The sequence below is a fragment of the Octodon degus genome, unplaced genomic scaffold, assembly GCF_000260255.1.
Source record: "Octodon degus isolate 3935 unplaced genomic scaffold, OctDeg1.0 scaffold00043, whole genome shotgun sequence".
Classification (NCBI taxonomy): Eukaryota; Metazoa; Chordata; class Mammalia; order Rodentia; family Octodontidae; genus Octodon; species Octodon degus.
The window spans coordinates 11,302,436-11,321,987 of record NW_004524619.1 but is presented as its reverse complement, the minus strand read 5'-3'; the positions used below and the strand labels follow the sequence as shown (position 1 = coordinate 11,321,987).

Genomic DNA, 19,552 nt, shown 5'->3' with positions numbered 1-19,552 from the left:
GGCAGGCGCTTAAGCCACTGAGCTATCTCCCCAGTCCCCCATTACTTAGTTTTGAACCTTGGGCAAATCCCTGGGGTCTTCTATGTCCTGGTTTTCACAGATCCAGGCAGATCCCAACACTCTCCCTACTTACTATGCTCTGAAGCACTACTTTAAATGGTTTTGAAGAACAACGCTTGAAAGTATCTTTCTATTCTCTGCGCTCCTCAGATAACCAGCCTGTGCTGAACGCTGTGAGAGCCACACAAGCCAGCAGTCCACGTGGTCCACACTCAAACCATGGCACTGGGAATCGTCAGTACACAGAAAGGGTAGCCAGAAATGTCCTAAACAGTACAGCAGACACCAACAAAAAATGGCTGGTTAAACTTTATCATTGACTGAATGAGAATGTGGCTTTTGTTTTGTATAGTTACAATTTCTGAGGGCAGGCGATAAAGACGAGCTAAACTGCACACCGCTTCTAACGGGGTTTGGTAACCACCTGTCCTCTATGCTCACGGGAGTCAGCTCTCTCCAGCACGCTGGCTTGCCCATCACTCGTCTTTTGGTATGCATCCCACAGCTGTCAATGCAGACGTGCCCACGGGCAGCATTTCCCCTTGATCCTGAAATTCTGATATAACTTTAAAAGGCCCACAATTCACAAAAGCCCTAAAAGGAGCCCTGACCAAAATTAGAGTTATTTTACTCTAGTTTAAATACAGCTAGGGGGTGAAACGTCCCTGTACTTCTACAGGAGGAGCACAGCTCCCCAGTCTTCATGAATCGTCACAGCTACCCATAAAGTCTGAACGGCGTACTCTGAGTAACACCTCACAGTCTACCTTGACTCACTCATCTCCCTACTGCCTTCTCAGGTTAAGAACGGCTACTCTTCTTATTTTACATGAAGGGGGCTGAGGCTTGGTTAAGAGGCTTAAGTGTAAGCTCTGCCCTCTAACAGAGTAAAACCAGTATTTTTTTTTATTTATTTATTATTTTTTTAAATGTATTTGGTTGTTGCAGGGTCTCACTATGTAGCTCAGACTCGTGGTGATTCTCTGGCTTTCAGTCTCCCCAGCGCTGGGATTACAGGGGTGCACCACCACCTTCTGACTCTGGAGGACTCAGTCCTCTCTGGGGGCAGGGCTGGCCTGGCATGTGATGCTGGGGATTGAACCACAGTCCCTGATCTTGCCTAAGCTTGCCTAAGCAAGCACTTTAGTCCACTGAGCTAATCACTGGGCCTAGAACCAGTATTTAAATTGAGGCCACTTGTCCTAGAGGTCTATCTCCCTGTAGAAAACAAGCTTCTCTTGGACCATTTATTTGCCCACTGACCTCAAAATTACACCCCAGAGTTCTGCAGGTTTCTAGTGTGCAGTGAGGAGGCCACAATACAGTGTCCTGCTTTTTGGGTTTTTTTTGGCAGGACCAGGGATTGAACTCAGGCCCCTACACTTGCTGGGCAAGCACTTATTCCGCCGAACCATCTCCCGGGCCCCTTACCCAGTGTCCTGGAGGAGAACGACTGTGAGTTCTTAACACCAGCCCCTCAGCACACAGTACAGGTCCTGTCAGAGGGCACCCGGCACGCCGTACGTGCTTGCTTACTACTTGTTAGGTGACTCTCACATTCAGGAGAACAAAACGCTCTGATCCAGGATTCTGATTTACCTGCAGATGGTTTCCACTTCCATGCCCGAAAACCCGAACGCACTGTCTCCCTCCACGCAGATGACCCGCTGCCCGGGACTTCTATCTTTAGCCACCACAGCAGCTGCGATGGCAAATCCCAAACCGACTCCCATTGTTCCAAAAGTACCAGCATCCAGTCTGTTGGGGAACAGAGCTAAAGTAAACTGGGTCATGTCGCAGAGGTCAGGGTTGCACAAATCTTCTCGTCATACTTACAATGGTTTGTGGAAAAATAAAGACAAAAGACATTCTGTAAACTTTTTAGACTGTAAAGGACTAATTCATTAAGGATTAACAGCACAAGAGGAAAAGGCCACTCGGGACTATTTGGCAGGCTGCCCCCATCCTTAGCACCCCGACTATCCAGCTGGGGATGTGGCTCAGCAGTAGGATGCTTGCCTAGCAAGCTGGAAGCCCCGGGTTCAGTCCTTGGCACCAGAGCAAAAAAATAAACCTCAATGAAAAAGAACCCTGACTCTATACTGACACCAAGGACATGTCAAGCATAAAAATGATAAAACTTCACCTAAGAATACGTTTATGAAATACGTCTTTATGCACTGAACATGCAGAGTTCTTAAATAGTTTCTTAATCTACATTACTGTAGTTTCAGATTAAACACATTAGTTCTAATTTTTTTTCTGGAAGTCTTACCTATGACGAGGAAGGTAGTTTTGAAGCACAGTGCGTCCAATGTCCATGGTATTTGCTCCTTCGCTTACCACAAAACAGTCTTTGGGCAACTGTTTTTGAACATGGTGGAATACTGTGTAATAATTCATAGGCAGAGACGTTTTGGAAGCTAATTCCTGAAACAGCAGAGGGGAACAATGAAAATGCCCAATGGCAGGAAGTCACCATCAAGCTTACTTGGAGACAGTGAGGCAACAGCTACACGCTACAAGATCCTCAGGCCAAGAGATAATCTGGGAAACTAACTGAACATGAACAGTCCTGGGAAACACGCTAAGAAAATATGCCCCCTGGTCCCACGCTGGGACATATTCAAATAAGCCTGCCACTATCCCTTTTCCTGGAGAGCCACGCTATATTTCAGCATATTAAAGACTAGGAAAAGTCCTTCAGGAAAGGAAGCTGGGAAACACTGGGTTAAATAAAATGAAATAATCTTACTTGAGCACTCTTAGAAAAATAATGTGGAATTTTTATTCCGAATTTTCCATCTGAATGAAATATGGCCCTAAATTTAAAATGAAATGTCAGGATGACACAAGACAGCTTGGCAATCTGGTTCTTTCCCAGCGTGCTGGAGAGCAAACGCTACATTCAGTGCTCCGAGAGTCCCTGAGTGGGGGAACAGCGAGGGCGCTGCTCCTGTACAGCCACATGCCGTGGCTTAGCAGGGGCAAGTCCTAGCTGGGCCGGCACTGCCTCTTTTCCTGCGCTACTCTGCTCTGCTGGAGACTGTATCTAAGGTGGCTGAGGACCCTGCTATACTCCTGTACCAAAGAAGAGGGGGTAGGCTCCTTCCATCTTAAACCTAGGTGATGGGGGAGGTGGGGAATTTGTCATGATACAATTCAGAAAACAGAACCAAGGCCCGGAATGGTGGTACACACCTTGAGAGGCTGAGAAGGATCAAAAGTTCAAGGCCAACCTGGGCAAAACTTAGACCAAGTTTTAAGAAATAAAAAAATAAAAAGGACTGTCTTAAAAAATAAAAAGGACTGGGGATGTAGCTCAGTGAAAAGCATCCATAGGTTCTATCCCCAGCACCTCCAAAAACCTGAGCGTGGCTCCTTTTCCTCTTGCAGCACTGAGAACTGAATGCAGCGCTGTGAGCACGCCAGGCAGGCACTCCTCCGCGGGGCTACCCCGCAGCCCTACTCGCCCCTATTCTTCTGCAGTCTTGGGGACTGATGCAGGGCTTGTACACTGAGCTACATTCCCAGCCCTTCTTTCTTTCTAATATTGAGACAGAGTCTTGCCAAATCACTAAATTGCCCAGGTTGTGCTTGAACTCAAAATCCTCTTGCCTCAGCCTCCCAGAGGGCTACCACAACTGGCTGATTCAGCCCTTTTCAAAAAATTTTATTTTGAGATCGGGTCCAAGTAGTGAAGGCTGGCCTCAAACATGCGATCTTCCTTCTTTGCCTTCCAAGTATCTGAGATTATAAGCAAGCGTTGCCACCTCAAACTGACTCTTGATGGGAGAAACAGTCATTGATTAAATTCTAATTAAAACAATCGGGCATGATTAATTGTCCTATTATACTGGATGTGAGGATGTAAATTTATTCCAAGCTTATTCATATATTAGGAAACAAGTGATCAAAATAAATTTCATATTTGCTAATATATGATTCCATTAGCAAGAAACACTAGGGTAACACAGAAAACTGCACTCTGCTGAACCAACGTACACTGGGATACACACAACAGAAAAATCTCAGCAAACACCTACATATCACAATCAAAGAGAAATCGAGAGAGGTCTCCCTCAGGCCCAAGCAGACTACCTGGGGCAAATACTGTTTTTGTGGTTGACGTGGTACAGGTACCAAAGGGCCTTCATTACAGGGACACAAAGCATGGGAAAAAGGGATCAGTGGCAGAAGATGGGGAAGAGCCCAAGAGAGAGCCAGAGGCCAAGAAGAATAAAGTGGGAGCAAAAAAAAAAAAAAGAGAAAGAGGCAGCAGGAGAAGGCCAGCTTGTCTGAGGATCCGCCAAATAAAAGAACCTCGCCCAGTGGCGAATGTGCCCCACTCAAGATATGCTCTTGGAACATGGATGGGCTTCGCGCCTGGATTAAGAAGTGCTCGGACTGGGTAAAGGAAAAGGCCCTGGATATCCTGTGCCTCCAGGAGACCAAATGTTCAAGAAGGAACTCCCAGCTGAGCTTCTGGAGCTGTCTGGACTATCCCACCAGTCCTGGCCAGCACCTTCTGACAAGGAAGGGCACAGCGGAGTGGGTCTGCTTTCCCACCAGTGCCCACTCAAAGTCTCTTATGGCATTGGTGAGGAGGAACGTGACCAGGAAGGCTGAGTGATTGCGGCTCAATGTGACTCATTCGCGCTGATTACAGCCTAGGTACCCAGTGCAGGCTGGGGGCTGGTAAGGCTGGAGTATAGGCAGCGCTGCGATGAAGCCTTTCGCAAGTTCTTGCAGGGCGTGGCATCCTGCAAGCCTCTTGTACTATGTGGGGACCCCAATGTGCCTCATGAAGAAACCGAGCTTCGTAACCCCAAAGGAAACAAACAGAATGCTGGCTTCACTCCACAGGAGCGCCAAGGCTTTGGGGAGCTTCTGCAGGCTGTGCTGCTGGCCGACAGCGTTCGTCACCTGTACCCTAATGCTGCCTGTGCCTACACCTTTTGGACTTATACAATGAATGCTCAGTCCAAGAATGTAGGTTGGCACCCTGATTACTCTCTGTTGTCCCTTTCCCTTTTACCTGCTTTGTGCAACAGCAAGACCCATTCCAAGGCCCTTGGCAGTGACCACTGTCCCAGCACCCTGTACTTAGCACTGTGACACATTCTCCAAATCGCTGTGAGCCTGGCAATAACTGCCCTCTCCTCCCCGTACAAATACTCCTCCTTCACTAGCCCTCTAAAAGTCCACTTTCTCATCTATGAGAATACAAATCCTTTGACCAGGCACCATTAACAGGTTGTTTTTAAACCCAAGGTTTCTTTTTTGTGTGTGCATGGATCCTCCTTATGCTAAAATTTCTAACACATTCTTTTTTCTCTCTCTCTTTTTTTTCTTTTTGGTAGAACCAGGGATTGAACTCAGGCCCTTGCACTCGCTGGGCAAGCACTTATTCTACAGAGTCATCTCCCAGCCCCTAACAAGTTCTTTTTTGAAGTATCTATGTGTAAATAAAAGGCCATAGTTAAAAAAAAAAGAGAGAGAAAGAAATCAAAGTCAATTGATTGATTAATCAATCGATCTATCACAAGACCTTAAATAGAAGTCACTAAATGTGACTGAAACGATTTATTTCAGTGACAGCAATAAATAATTCTGTGGTTTCAAAATCTGCCAGTTTCCAAAACCTTCATTATCAGACAAAGCCACAGCCCAGCTCAAAAGGCCACAAAATAATCTCCAGCAGTGATACAAAAATTAAGTGAAAAAGAAGACCATCTACTGGGTCAAATATTCCATTTTGATGAAATAGCCTGCCTTGAAGGCTCTGTAAAGGCAAAACCACACTCCAACATGTCTCAGGATTTAAACTGCAAAAGATTGTGGTGTTCTGTGCCACAAACTGTGGACAATAAGCCCCACCCACCCATACTGCAGTAACTCATAGGATGTTAACTCTTCTGATACCCAATTAAAAATTCTGGGGGGTATCTTCCAAGATAAAAGTACTACATTTATCGTAGTACCTATTTTTCTTAATCATCTAACATACTTATACCTTTTTTTTTTTTTTTTTACCACTTTTACAAGGTTCCTATCTTATTTTTAACGAAGTTTTTGAGCTCTGTACCTAAGTTCTTCGCCCGAGCTCTGTAGCTTTTTTGCACAGCACAGTGCATCATGGGAGAACTAACCGAATCACAAACCTCAAGTGTTCTTGAGCCTTACTGGTTCCACATTACCTTAGAGGCTGCCTCATTGCTCTTCATTTTCTCCTTCAAAATGTTCCACCATTTGCTTTCTGGAGGATACTGCCATGGTGTTTTATCAAACTGTTCTAAAAGCTAAAAAAAAAAAAAGCATAAGCTTTTGATTTTCTTTGGAAAATAAACTTCTCTTCCTAATAAACTTCACATTATCCGCACTCTCTGCTTTTCCTCTAGGCAGTAATAACAGAAGACAAATGGGTAATTGCTAAACTTCTGTTTCGATCACAGTAGGTTTCTGTCAGATGTCGGGGCTCCTGCATCAGACTGGAGAGTTACCTCCTCCACATCTTCCAGGCGGGAGCCAGTGAGTCACTGCACTAAGAAAGGAGAAACCCCACCACGAACCCACGAACCTTTACAGAAGTGACTATATTCTATCTATTGTCCAAATTAAATATATAAATTATGTATAAACTTATGACAACACACACCCAAAATCAGGTGATAAATGTGACTATATTCTATTGTCCCAATTAAATATATAAATTATGTATAAAGAACAAGATGGCCAAGTCACAGATTATAGTTTGAGGTGTGAAGAAAAACTCCAGATTTTTCCAGTGGGTAAGCCATTCTTTGCTATAAATTCAATGCCTTTGGAAGTTGTATTGTAATTTTTTGAGTAGCTGGATTCTACCTAGTAAATCCCATTTTCTTTTTTTTGTTCTTCTTCCTTTTTTTTTTTTTGGTACCAGGAATCAAACTCAGGACTTTTCACCTTGCACTTGCCAAGCAGGTGCTTAAGCCACTGAGTTATCTATCTGGCAATCCCTATTTTTTACTGAATAACTTTAAATTTTCAAGTGCCTTCAAAAACGCTTTATGTAAGTATGAGCTTATGTACAAGAACTTAGACTTACCAAGTTCCAATATCATATTTACGGGTTTTCCACAACGATCAATATGCAATGTGCATATGCACAAATGCACCAAGATACTTACAAATAATATCACAAGCATATATTAAAAAGAGTAGTTTTCCATCATAACTTTTGTGTTAGATTATTACTCGACAAACATTTTTAAGAACTGACTGTTCCTTAAAGATCACTCCACATCAACTAAAGCCCAGGCAAATTCTTACCTGTTTAGTAACAGCATTTATGTCTCCTAGCAGAGTCACAGCAGGCTTTACATTATTTCCCAGTTCTTCTGCACAGATATCAATCTAAAAAAAGAAAAAGGCTGAAGAACAAGCCGTGTCTGCTCGTTAGTCAATTAGAGTCGAATAAATGAACTGTGTATATATAACATAACAAAAAAGATTTGATAGTCAAGTTTTTTGCTAAAAGTAAAAATCTATAGGACTGTGAATTCCAAGGCCAGTGTTGAGAATCTTCCCATTGCCCCTTATTTAAAATTTACCTCATGGAATCTGTGTATCTATCACTACACTGTCAGGAATGCATGTGACCCGATCAATTATAGTACTGAACCTGATATTCAGGCTCAACTAAATGGCATTTGCAATTCCTGTGCAAAGTCGGGGCTCTCAAATTTGAGCGTGCATCAGAGCCACCCAGTGGGCTTGTTAAACTCACACAGAGGAGGTGTCTCGCTTTGAAACAGCATTTCCAGAGCTTCTCAGGTGGTGCTGATGGAGGCAGCCCAGGGACCTTACTTTAAGGACTGCACCAAGAGCATGGCCTGGTTCATTTTCCAGGTACGCTGGCACAGCTTCTGCCAGGAGGAATAATTTGCCCACCCTACGGGGATGCGCTTTACTCAGCGATCACGAAGAGCAATCAGAGAAGGCGGCGTCTTCCAGGCACAATCCACAGTGTTGCTAGTGTTTCTTAGTTCTCAACAGCCCCACATGGGAAAGGAGCTAACAGAAGCTGAGGTAAACGGTAGCCTGGGCACAGACAGCAACTGCAGCTGAGCCACCAAACCTCAGCGGAACGGGCCGCTCTGCGCAGGGTGACGGGGCACTTCCCCTCTGAGGCAGGCGCTCTCCACAGTACGGAACACGCCTTCCTAAAAAGGGTCATCATGACATGAGAGTCATAGAAAAATGTAGAATATTTCTGTTACTGTTTTATAACCAGGTGAAAGGACACTTACAAGTTTAGAGATTTCCGATTAATGATGAAGGAAAGTTTTAGCATTAAAGCTCCACAACAATGCTGAGTATTTCATTCTAACCTACCATTCTACCTAAACCTTTTCTGTACTTTCAAATATACATGAAGGGCCAGGGAGATGGCTCAGTGGAATAAGCACTTCCCTGGCAAGCGCAAGGGCCTGAGTTCAATTCCCAGTTCCGAAGGGGGGAAAAAAAATGTGTGTGTGTGTGTGTGTGTGTGTGTGTGTGTGTGTACGTATGTATACATAATGATGAAGAGACAAATTGTTTTCAAATGTAGCAAAAATTGATTTTGAAAGGTTTTCTGGTTAGAAGTAAAATGGTACATTATGTTTTCTAGGCTTCAAAAGTCAATGTACTTTGTGGTTCCTAAAATTGTATTAGACAATTTATACAACTTATTTCTGTAAAAAAGACAAAAAGTTCTTTACAAAAGCCAAGTGGAAAGCAGAGCTGATCACAGCTAACGAGCCACAGATAGGTGTGATCTGAACTCTCCCCTAAGTACCTGGATAAACTTCACACCTGGCTGGTATCTTGGAGGCAGTCCAAAATGTAAAATCCAATTTAGTCTGGCGCCAAACAAGACAATCACATCAGCAAACTGCAAAGCCCTATTAAAAATAACAACTGATGTAACAAAAAGTATATGTAGAATATTCCAATATTTTACTACTTGAATTATCCTAAAATTGATTTTGCAAATATTGAATTTTAATCTGGAGCATATACTGTTCCTGTGAATTAGCTTCTAGGTAAATTTGACCTTTCAAAACTAAAATAATTTATAAAATCATTCCATTTAAATAGTAATCTAAAAGATGAAGTGGAATAAATATTATCATAAATTATATATTCTATTAATTTATTGCTTATCATTAGAAAAATTAATGTATATAATCTTTAAAAAGTACGTTATTGTACATAATCTTTAAAAAGTATAAAGAAGTTAAAACAATCTCAAAGATTATCAGTTTATAAACTAAAATGCTGGCTGGGCCAGCCAAATAGCTCAGTGGATTAACGCGCCTGCTTAGGCAGGAAGGGGCTGGGGGTTCGATTCCCTGGCCTGCCAGGCCGGCCCGTCCCCAGGGTGCACTGAGCTGGTGAGTGAGAGTGGGTGTGGTGGTGCACGCCTGTAACCCCAGCACTTGCGAGGCTGAAAAACAGGAGGATCACTATGAGTTCGATCTGTGTATTGAGACCCTGTCGGCCCAAGGACTTGCAAGCTGAAGCTCCCTGCGACTTGATAGCAGAATAAAAGGCACAATGGAGCAGCGGATGAAGATCTTGGAGGAGACTGACACAGTGACCCTACCAGAAAATTTCAAGGACTGCAGGCTATTTTGTATTTTTTAAATACAAAAAAAAAAAAAAAAACCCTAAAATGCTGGCATATTTCCACCTAGTCTTTTTTCTATTCAAGTGTATTTTACATAATTGAGCTTATTTATATAGTATATAAGTATTTATACGGTATATTATCTCATGTGCTTTTGTTATCAAATCTTTATCATTAAATTCTTTTTTTTTTTTTTTTGCCTAATAGCAGGCACACAAACTGGTTTTTAATAGCAATGATAGTGGGTAGAAATCCATAGAACAGAAACATTTTCATAGGAAACATAGATGTCAGAAGGCTACACTTAACAGAAATGCCCCTAAAGGAAGCATGTGTCACTCCTGAGAGGCATCTGGAGCCTCACACCCTACCTACTTGATTTGTTCTGGCTCCCCTTCCTTGCCCTTTCTAACCCAGGATTCCAGCTTACTTTCAAATAAATTCTATCAACAAAAGGCTCTAAGGGCCGGCCAAATAGCTCAGAGGATTAAAGTGCCAGCAAGCAGGTGCAGGGGCTGGGGGTTCGATCCCTGGGCCTGCCGTGCCGGCCCTGGGGTGCACTGAGACGACAACTGAGACTGGGCATGGTGGCAGGCACAGGTAATCCCAGTTCCTGGGAGGCTGTATATAGGCGGATCACTATGAGTAGGATCTGGTAGTGAGACCCTGAATACTCTGCAGACCTTTCCCTAAAATAACAAACAAACAAACAAACAAACAAAAGGAAAAGAAAACAACAATGGGCTCTAAACTTCTGAAGATTTGCTTGGGGGCAAGGAAGTCCATTCACCAACCACAGGCACCATTCCAGCAATGGCCCTGGGTATTTCAGCACCAGTGGCTGGACAGGGTCACTGGGAGGTGGGGACAGGGTCTTTAAACTAACAATCTGTTCAGGTGTTCTGGAATTAGGTCACGAGGGACACTAACTTACCTGAGTGCCAAGCATTTGACTGCTGCAATTTCCTTGCGTCTCTGGTTTTATAACTATGGGGACTCCAAGACTGCAAGGTTAAGAAGGCCTTCATGTGTCTGGAGACCAGGCCGCCAGTGCGAACCAGCACACAGGAGGCGCCCAGAAGTCACAAGAGCTGGGAACACATGGGCAGGCAGACCTCTCCCAGAAAAAGCGCTGGACAGCACAGCCACACAGAGGCCGAACAGAGCGACAGAGCCCACCTCTACTCAAGGTTGCGAAGACAGCACTTTCACTGAGAACCAGTGTAAGAGAAGGAAAGCTGCCACTTGGCTGGCTGCCTCTGGGGAACAGACAGCTGCCACTGCAGAGCGGGCAGTGCAGCGATGCTGCTCCTGGGGCAGCGGAGCGTCCCCACTGCGCCTCACTCTGCGAGGGCTGCGTGTGCAGACGGCCGCTGCCCGGCCTCTCGGCGGATGTTCTCCTGCTCCGTATCACACTCCACTGGGAAGGCCTGAGCTCTTCTCACCAAGCCCTTCCTTTTTAGCCTGCAGTCCTTGAAATTTTCTGGTAGGGTCACTGTGTCAGTCTCCTCCAAGATCTTCATCCACTGCTGCATTGTGCCTTTACTCTGCTATTATTGAGTTTGCAAGGAGCTTCAGTTTGCAAATCCTTGGCCAGGAAACCCTGCTGGGTTCTCGTACGCTCTTTTCAGCTCTTCCAGGTGGTCAGCTATCTTTTCCACAGACTTCTCAAAGCTGTCAACGTCTTTAGTCCAACCTCTCCCTCTGGATTGCTCTTTTGCCCCATCAACAGCCGGCCGGGGCCGGGTCTTGGGTACTTGTTTCACTTCTGCCCTGCTGAACGACGGTGACATGTAGATCCTGCTTGGGACCACTGTGGGTCATGCTAAGCCCAGTGGCCCCTTTCCTGGGTCAGGGTCACCTGCTCAGTCAGGGCCATCCCCTCGTCCCTGTACTCCATACAGAAGGACGCTGAGAGGAAAGAGGACCGTGGCTGGCTGAAGGCTACGACACGCACAGCTCCTCAGAGGGCAGAGGGGAGGCCGCCTGCGGCCCAGCCGCTCTGCTTCATCTCATTAAATTCTTAAGACATGTAAAGGCTACATATCTTTCCCATTCTATATGCCAGAATTTACTTAAAGCTTTTTCTCAATTGCTTCTTTATTGGCTTATACTTCATGCTTTAATTTTTCTTTTCTTCTCTCCTTTCTTACAATTCTGGGGATGAATCCAGGGTAATTCTTGTGCCAGGCAAGCACTCTATCCCCGAGCCACACCCCAGTCCCTCCTCAAATCTTAATGCACACTCCCCCATTGATTCCTAGAAGGCTCTTTTTTCTTTAAAGAGTATTAATTCATATAACGAAACTGCTTTCCAAATTATTTTACCAAGTTGATTCTACCCCTCCCTCCCTTCCTTTGTTTTATAGTATGGGGGACTAAAGCTGGAGATGTTCTTCTACTGAGCTATAATAAATAGTCCCCAGATTTTATTCATTTATTTTGAGACAGGCTTTCACCAAATCACTAAGTTGCCCAGGCCAGTCCTGAACTTGAGATCCTTCTGCCTCAGCCTTCAACTAGTAAGGTCACCACTGTGCTTGGCCCAAAAGTATTTCTAATAGTTTATAAAAATATATAAATACTTTTAATATAACTTTTAATAATTTTTACTTTGATATACACACTAATATTAGTACAGCCACCTTGCTTTCATTGTGCTTACTTCATGTATATTTGCCCAATCTTGTTTTTAAGTTGCGTGATTTGGTTTCAGATGTGACTATTATACCACATAAAGTTATTATCAATCCAACATGAATGCTCCGGGGGACTTTATTATCATAATTGCTTTGGTTTTTACTTTCATTCTTCTGTATTTTTGATTAACTCCCCTTTACTCTATTTTTTTTGCCATACAGGATCTATTTTTGCTGCTTTTGTCTTCTTCAGCAATAAACACAAATTTTCACAAGAATTCAGTTATCATTTCAAGTATCCAAAAAGTACCCCTATTATATACTGCATCAGTCCTTAGGGGCTCAATCTTACAATCAGATAGAAACTGCAAATGGCATATTTTGATATTCTAAAACCCCTTAAATTACTGATTCAATTATTTAGTACACTGCAATCTTTATTACCCTATTGACATCATTAATATAATTCTCTTAAAATTTGGCTAGGATGAAGATAAACTCGAGCTTTAGTTGCAGAACTGTATGTGGCAAAAACTCTAAGAGAAACCCTGTCTTCTTGGCAGAGGATCTGGAAGAGGGCCCCACTCGAAGCGGGCGAGCCTAGGGTAAGAAGCTCGGTGTTGTTGCTTCCCATCTCCTGGCCCTGCTCTGAGGGCAGCCCTGCTTCAAGGCTGCACTGCTACGGCTCACGAGCAGCTAACAGTAGAGGAGATACGACATCTAGGCTACAGGTACTAGAAGGACAGGCCCCTGTGGTCTAAAACATAGCGAAGTAGTTTGCTTTTGCATCTTCAGCTTGCCCTGCTGTGGCAGCCCCAGCTGCGGGGTGCTATAAGCTGTAAGGGCCAGGAAAGGGCTCCCAGAGTCAAAGAGTGAAGCTGGAGAGCCCCAGAGAGCCTCAAGAGGAGAGAACAGGCATCCCCAGCCCTGGACCTGCGCCGGCCTGAGTCTGGGCTTAGCCTTTAATCCAGCACACACAGAGGACCCAAAGCGGCAAAGCCATGCTTCCGAAACTGACCTGGCCCCAGAACTACTAACTGCCTATAGTGACAGAGAACTTTCGGTCTGAATCCAATCCAACCAACCCTAACTGACTGCTTGTGAAACAAATAAATGACATGACTCTTACAACACAGCATTAAAATATTCAGGATATAATCCAACATTATGCCAGGCGGCCATAATGGCGGCGTAAGCCTATCACGCCACTACTCAGGAACCTGAGAGAAGAGGATCACAACTTCAGGGCCTGGCAGAACACCTTAGCAAGAGCCTGTTGTGTTAGTTGATACACTGCGTCAACTGGGCTGAATCAGCTCCCAGATCTCAGCATGGGGGCCTAGCCCTGCAGGTGGGCAGGGCCCAGGAATTGAGAAAGGCAGGAAGCCGGCCTGCCTGGTTTCCTGCTGTCCCATCCCACTTCCGTGGAGAAGTCCCAGTCTTCAGAGGAGCTTGATCTGGGCAGCTGCGCCACTTTGGAGGAGCTCCGTGTGGAGCGCAGTCAGCGCAGAAGGAAGAGAGAGGCTTGATGGACGCCGCAGCTGCTGCTCCTCCTCTGCTCTTCATTGTTTTCTGCCGCTTGAACTGCTGTCCTTTGCCTTGGAGCCAGCGGAATATGGACTGAACCCTGCAGTAACTGTGAGCTAAATAAAATAAACCTTTCCTTCCTTCATTTTGAGTGTCAGGTATTTGTCCCAGCAACAAGTAAACAGTAACTAAGACACCTGTCCTAAAGAATAAATGGGATTTGGGGATATAGCTCAGTGGCAGAGCATTCCTGGGTTTAATCCCCAGTACTGTGGTTAAAAAAAGTCCAAAATTACTTAATACAGAAAAACGTGACTAATTCTCAAAGGAAAAATATAGGTGCTAATCTGAAATGTTCTAGTGTTAGAATGTCCAAATAAAGACTTTAAAGCAGCTACCATAACTATGCTTCATAAGGAAAAAAAAAAAAAAAATTCTTTAAATAAAAGTAAAGGGAGAAGTTGAAGTTCTCAACAAACAAAATTTTCTTTCTTTCTTGCAGCTCAAATTTATAGTGATCCTCCTGTCTCAGCCTCCTTAGCGCTGGGATTATAGATGTGTGCCACCACACCTGGTTTCAGTGGCTGGCACAGCATGTGGTACCAGGGATCAAACCTGGGTCCTTACACTTGCCAGGCAGGCTCTTACACCACCATGCTACCTACCCAGCCCCTCAACAAACAAAATTTAAGAGACAAAAAGATGGCCAACAAATGAGCCAGGTGTGGTGGCACACACCTGTAATCCCAGCACTGGGAGGCTGAGGCGAGAAAACTGTTGTGAGTTCCAGACCAGCCGGTCTACAAAGTGAGCCAGCCTCCTGAACTATGTAGTAAGACCCTGTCTCAAAAAGAAACAAAAAAAGAAAAGACACAGGATCTATGGACAACATCAAAATATGTAATATCTGTACCATTAGAGTTTTAGGAGTAGAGACTGGCATAGAAACATTTTTAAGAAATAATAGTAAACACCTTTTCAAAATAAGAGAAATACACAGATTCAAAAACCTATGAGAATCCCAAAAGGATACAGAAAACTATATCCAAATAGATCATAATTAACTACTAAAAGCCAAAGATAAAGAATAATATCAAAAGCACTTAGAGAAAAACAATATATTCAATATAAGACAACAATGATTGAAATCACTGCAGATTTCTCATCTAAAGCCATAAGGCCAAAAGAAAGTCCATAACATCTTTAAACTGCTAAAAAGTAAAACCCAACAACAACAAATGGGCTTAGCATTCCATCATTCTCTTGAACCTTCTCTCTAGAGTCGGTCAGGAAAGTGTGAATATAGCCTAACATCCTCCAGGCAACTATACTGCAAATCTGGAAGGCTACGCACCTGGACCTGGCTGCACCCACACAGTTCGGATGGCTGTCTGGAACGACACCCTTGCCCATGGGAGTGGGCAGGAACGGCAATCCACACTGTTCTACCAGCTTCCTGATACTGTGCTCTGCGTGGGCATAAGCAGCACCTACAAGAAATGCAAACAAATAGAACAAGTCAGTTAAGCTTGGCATTAGGCCCTAAAAATAAGCTCCTGTGAAACTGCTTTTCAAGGTCTACCACCTAACCAAATTCACACTTTGCCCCTCCTTCTGTTGCCACTTCCCTGCAATGCCCTGAATGTACGGACTTTACTGGGAGGCCCAGGTAGGCAGGGAAGAACTCTGCTCCGAGAGAGAAACGTTGCCTCCACCTTCATGCGCTGTACCCATCGCAGCAAGCCTGTTCTGCGTGGAGTCCACCAGTCCAGGGGCGGCTCAAAAGCCCCATAAGATCTCTGTATAGTTTCTACAATTCTATGACACCCCGCATGCATCCTCCATCAGTGTTTTCTATAATCACTGCCTTATCATAAGCCTCATCAAATGTTTGTGGCGAGACAGCTCAGTGGATGAAGTGCCTACTTAGGCAAGCACAGGGACCAGGGTTTGATCCCCCGCACCCCATGCCATGCCGGCCCCGCCCCGGGTGCGCTGAGCTGGCCAGAGTCCAGGCGTGGTGCATGCCTGTAATCCCAGCACTGAGCAGGCTGATACAGGAGAATCACTATATGTCTGAGCTGTATAGTGAGTGAGACCCTGTACCAAATAATTAAAAGATTAAAAGAAATTAAAAATTTAAAAGTAAAATAAAAATAGTTTCCTTATATGAAGAGATTTCTATTTCCTACATTTTCTAATTTAGGGAGGAGGTCTTGGCAACCGAACTCAGGGCCTTTGAACAGAGATACACTTCCAGTCTTTCTTATTTTTGAGAAAGGGTTTGCTAAGTCACTGAGTTGCCCCAGCAGGGCTTGAACTTGTGATTCTCCTGCCTCATCTCCTTTTGAGAATTTAAGTCTCAAAAGTAAGAAACATCTGCTTTTAAGGTAAGATTTCTGGGCCTCTGAGGATAATTCTTTTATTCGAAAACTAACAAAATAAAATGGATGAAGAATATTCTTATTCCAGTTTCAAACATTAGAGAATGAAAACAATTTCTAAAAAGTATCAACATTCTTTCAAAAGCCAGGAAGACTCAGGAATTCTGCCCAACCCTACCTTTCCCGATGATGAGAAGGGGCTGCTTGGCACTCCTGACAACAGACGCTGCCAGATCAACAGCAGCAGAATCCGCCAGGCTGATGGGAGGCGGCAGGCAGCACTCTTTGTACCTAGAAACAAGGACCTCTGTTAACTAAAAAAAAAAGAACTCTAAAATCTTTTGTGATAATTGCAAATATATGAATAGGTAGGAAAAGATGGTAAACTCCCGGAGGCAGCTCTAACACACACGGAACTTCTCTGATACAACCATAATACACTTCTCACATCTAGTAAATTAACAGTTCTTTCCTAATATTATCTAACAGCCACTCAAATGTGTAATTCACTGAAAGGAAGATGGGGTGAAATCCTTTTTTTTAAAAGTAGCAGTGGCAGTTGCTGTAACAGCGAAAGCTATCCTAAAAGCTAACAGTACTATGTGCCACCCATTTGATTTTGAGAACAATGAGCTTAGGTATTACTATTATCTTAATCCTGCCGCTGAGGAAAAAGACCAAAGGCCCCAGATGGCAGGTGTCAGACAGCACAGAACGGGTTGTTCCGAAGTCTGCGTCTGTAACCACCTCACTATTTCACTCATTACTCTTGCAACTTTCCATTTGAGTTCATACTATAGTGTGACAACATGCATTGGTAAAGGAACAATTAAAACTGTTACAGTTAAGTATTTCTGCATGGTAATTCCTGTTATATTTCATTTATTGTTTTGTTTTTTTACTAACAGAAAAACTGTATTTACTTAGAAGCATTCAGAATGTCAACAAAACAGCTGCAACTTTTTTTTGCAATTACAGAGTAGTATTTAGTTAACAGAACAATGATTTCATATAAGCTGCATCAGACACAGCTGAAGATGAAAAACTACCGTCCCCATATATAACTAATCTGGGGGGCTAGGGAGATGGCTCAGTAAAATAAGAGCTTGCCTGGCAAGCGCAGAGGCCTGAGTTCAATCCCCGGTTCCGCCAACAAAACATATATAACCAATCTGTGCTGTGCACCAGCAAGAACCTGCTTTAAACTTCCACGCCAATTTACAAGCCCCATACTGTACCAGGCAATATTTCATTTATTATAATAAATAAAAGTCATACTGTGCAAAATTTGGACATACATTATTGTCCCAAATACGTGGATATACTCAAGGTTCAACCCACCTCACTCCTCAGTGTTATTTAGATTATCATGCTCAGATGCTACAGAGAATAAATGTCCTTTCTGTCTGACTCTCCCAAATAGAAATCAAGCCGGTATTCATTAGAAAACCATTTCCCCAAGAGCAAAATCCATAAAAATTATACTTAAGAAGTAATTTTATTTTTTAAAATTTATTTATTTATTTGGTACAGGGTCTCACAACACAGTCCAGATTCATAGTGATCCTCCTGCCTCAGCCTCCTAAGTGCTGGGATTACAGGGATTGAACCCAGGACCCTGTGCTTGCCAGGCAGGTATTAGACCACTGAGCTATCTCCCCATCCCAAGAAATAATTTTAAAACAAAAAATGCTATGATAATGTTAAATGAGTTATCACATAAAAATCTATAGTGAGCACATATGAAAAATACATGTAAAACAAAGAAAAAGTATTTCTTTAAAAAATAAGGGGACATGAAAAATCACAGAAACATGTGTTAGAATATTCTTAAATTAAATACATGGCTACACTAATATTTTTATGCTGAGTCCTAATGATTTTTCAACAATTACCTCATCTCTTTGCTTATACCAGCACGGTCAATAAACCATTAACTATATTAATGAGATATGCATTTGTGATTATTGGAGGAATAGTTTATTTATTTATTTATTTTAGGGAAGGGCCTACAGGGTGTTCACGGTCTCACTACTACATCAGACTCAGAGTGATCCACCTCTTTATAGCCTCCCAAGAACTGGGATTACAGGGGGCGCTCCACCACAACCAGTCTCAATCTCAGTCTCAGTGAGCCCCAGGGGTGGAGCCAGCACAGCAGGCCTGGGGATTGAACCCCCGGCTTCCACTGAGCTATTTGGCCAGCCTGGAGGAATAATCGTAAGTGAGGAATTCAGTAAATGACAATCATTTGATAGACTCCAAAGTAGTACTATATAATACCATTTTAATTAACAGAATTAAACCATTCGGCTAGGATTCAGTAATTACTAAATCATCAAGTCAAGACAAGCTTAGATGAACTCTAAGCTGCTAGGTGAATGCTTCAGGGCCAGGTGTGGTGACACACTCCTGAAATCTTGCAGGGCTGAGGCACGCAGAGCAAAGGTCTGAGCCCAACCTGGGAAACCTAACAACTTGGCCAGACCCAGGCTTAAAATACAAGCTCAGTGTAGAGGCCATGCATTCAAGCCCTAGTTCTGTGACACCAAAGTAGGCACTGTGATGACACAAGACTGAAAATAACTACTACTCACTTTATAGAATTCACGTTCGCGTGGAGGGTCACAAAATCTGCAGGTACATCAACATAACAGGCACCTGGGCGACCGTAGATACTGATTCTCACGGCCTGTTTATTATAGATATAAGAAAAGATTTTTTTAAATTCCCAATCCTTAGTATCATATCAAATTTCAAGATACTATCTAACCATGAAATGAATGCTATTTTAATTTTTCTAGAATCCTTAAGACAAAAAAACAATGTTAATTAAAATTGAAATGCCCTCCATTAAGTCTATATATTGCAAAAGGTAAGGTACTGTATGTTTGTTTTAAATGGGACAAGAAAATATTCACTTAGGAAACTGGGCATGATGGTGCATACCAATAATCCCAGCATTCTGGGAGGCTGAGGCAGGAGGAATGCATGCCTCAGCCCAGGCTGAGCGACTCAGTGACTTATCAAGACCCTGTCTCCAATTTTAAAAAGGGCTGGGATGGGCCGGGGAGACAGCTCAGGAGAATAAGCACTTGCCTGGCAAGCACAAGGTCCTGCATTCAATCTCTGGTACTGAAAGGAAAAAAAAGGGCTAGGAGTATAGCTCAGTGCTAAGGCCCTGGGTTCCATACTGTGACCTCCCCCATGCATATTCTATTACATATGTTATTAGCCTTGGAAATTATTCCCGAGGCTCTGCTCACCAAGCTTTTCCACTGTAATAT

General features: G+C 43.5%; 1 protein-coding gene and 1 pseudogene across 3 annotated transcripts in view; one reads left to right on the top strand and one right to left on the bottom strand.

Moving 5' to 3' along the window:
• The window catches only part of Hacl1 (2-hydroxyacyl-CoA lyase 1), a 49,668-nt gene that overhangs the window by 15,271 nt on the left and 14,845 nt on the right, over positions 1 to 19,552 (bottom strand). The window contains exons 7-14 of one of the 3 annotated variants that reach the window (XM_004631663.2): positions 18,863 to 18,957; positions 16,444 to 16,556; positions 15,236 to 15,371; positions 8,882 to 8,987; positions 7,372 to 7,455; positions 6,261 to 6,362; positions 2,336 to 2,490; positions 1,660 to 1,818 (exon numbers count right to left, since the gene is read on the bottom strand). In XM_004631663.2, the coding sequence (XP_004631720.1) occupies positions 1,660 to 1,818; positions 2,336 to 2,490; positions 6,261 to 6,362; positions 7,372 to 7,455; positions 8,882 to 8,987; positions 15,236 to 15,371; positions 16,444 to 16,556; positions 18,863 to 18,957 (950 nt within the window). The remainder of the gene's footprint in view (positions 1 to 1,659; positions 1,819 to 2,335; positions 2,491 to 6,260; positions 6,363 to 7,371; positions 7,456 to 8,881; positions 8,988 to 15,235; positions 15,372 to 16,443; positions 16,557 to 18,862; positions 18,958 to 19,552) is intronic. The other 2 variants (XM_023715781.1, XM_023715782.1) reach the window with 2 other exon arrangements.
• Positions 4,056 to 5,329, top strand: LOC105742231 (annotated as a pseudogene).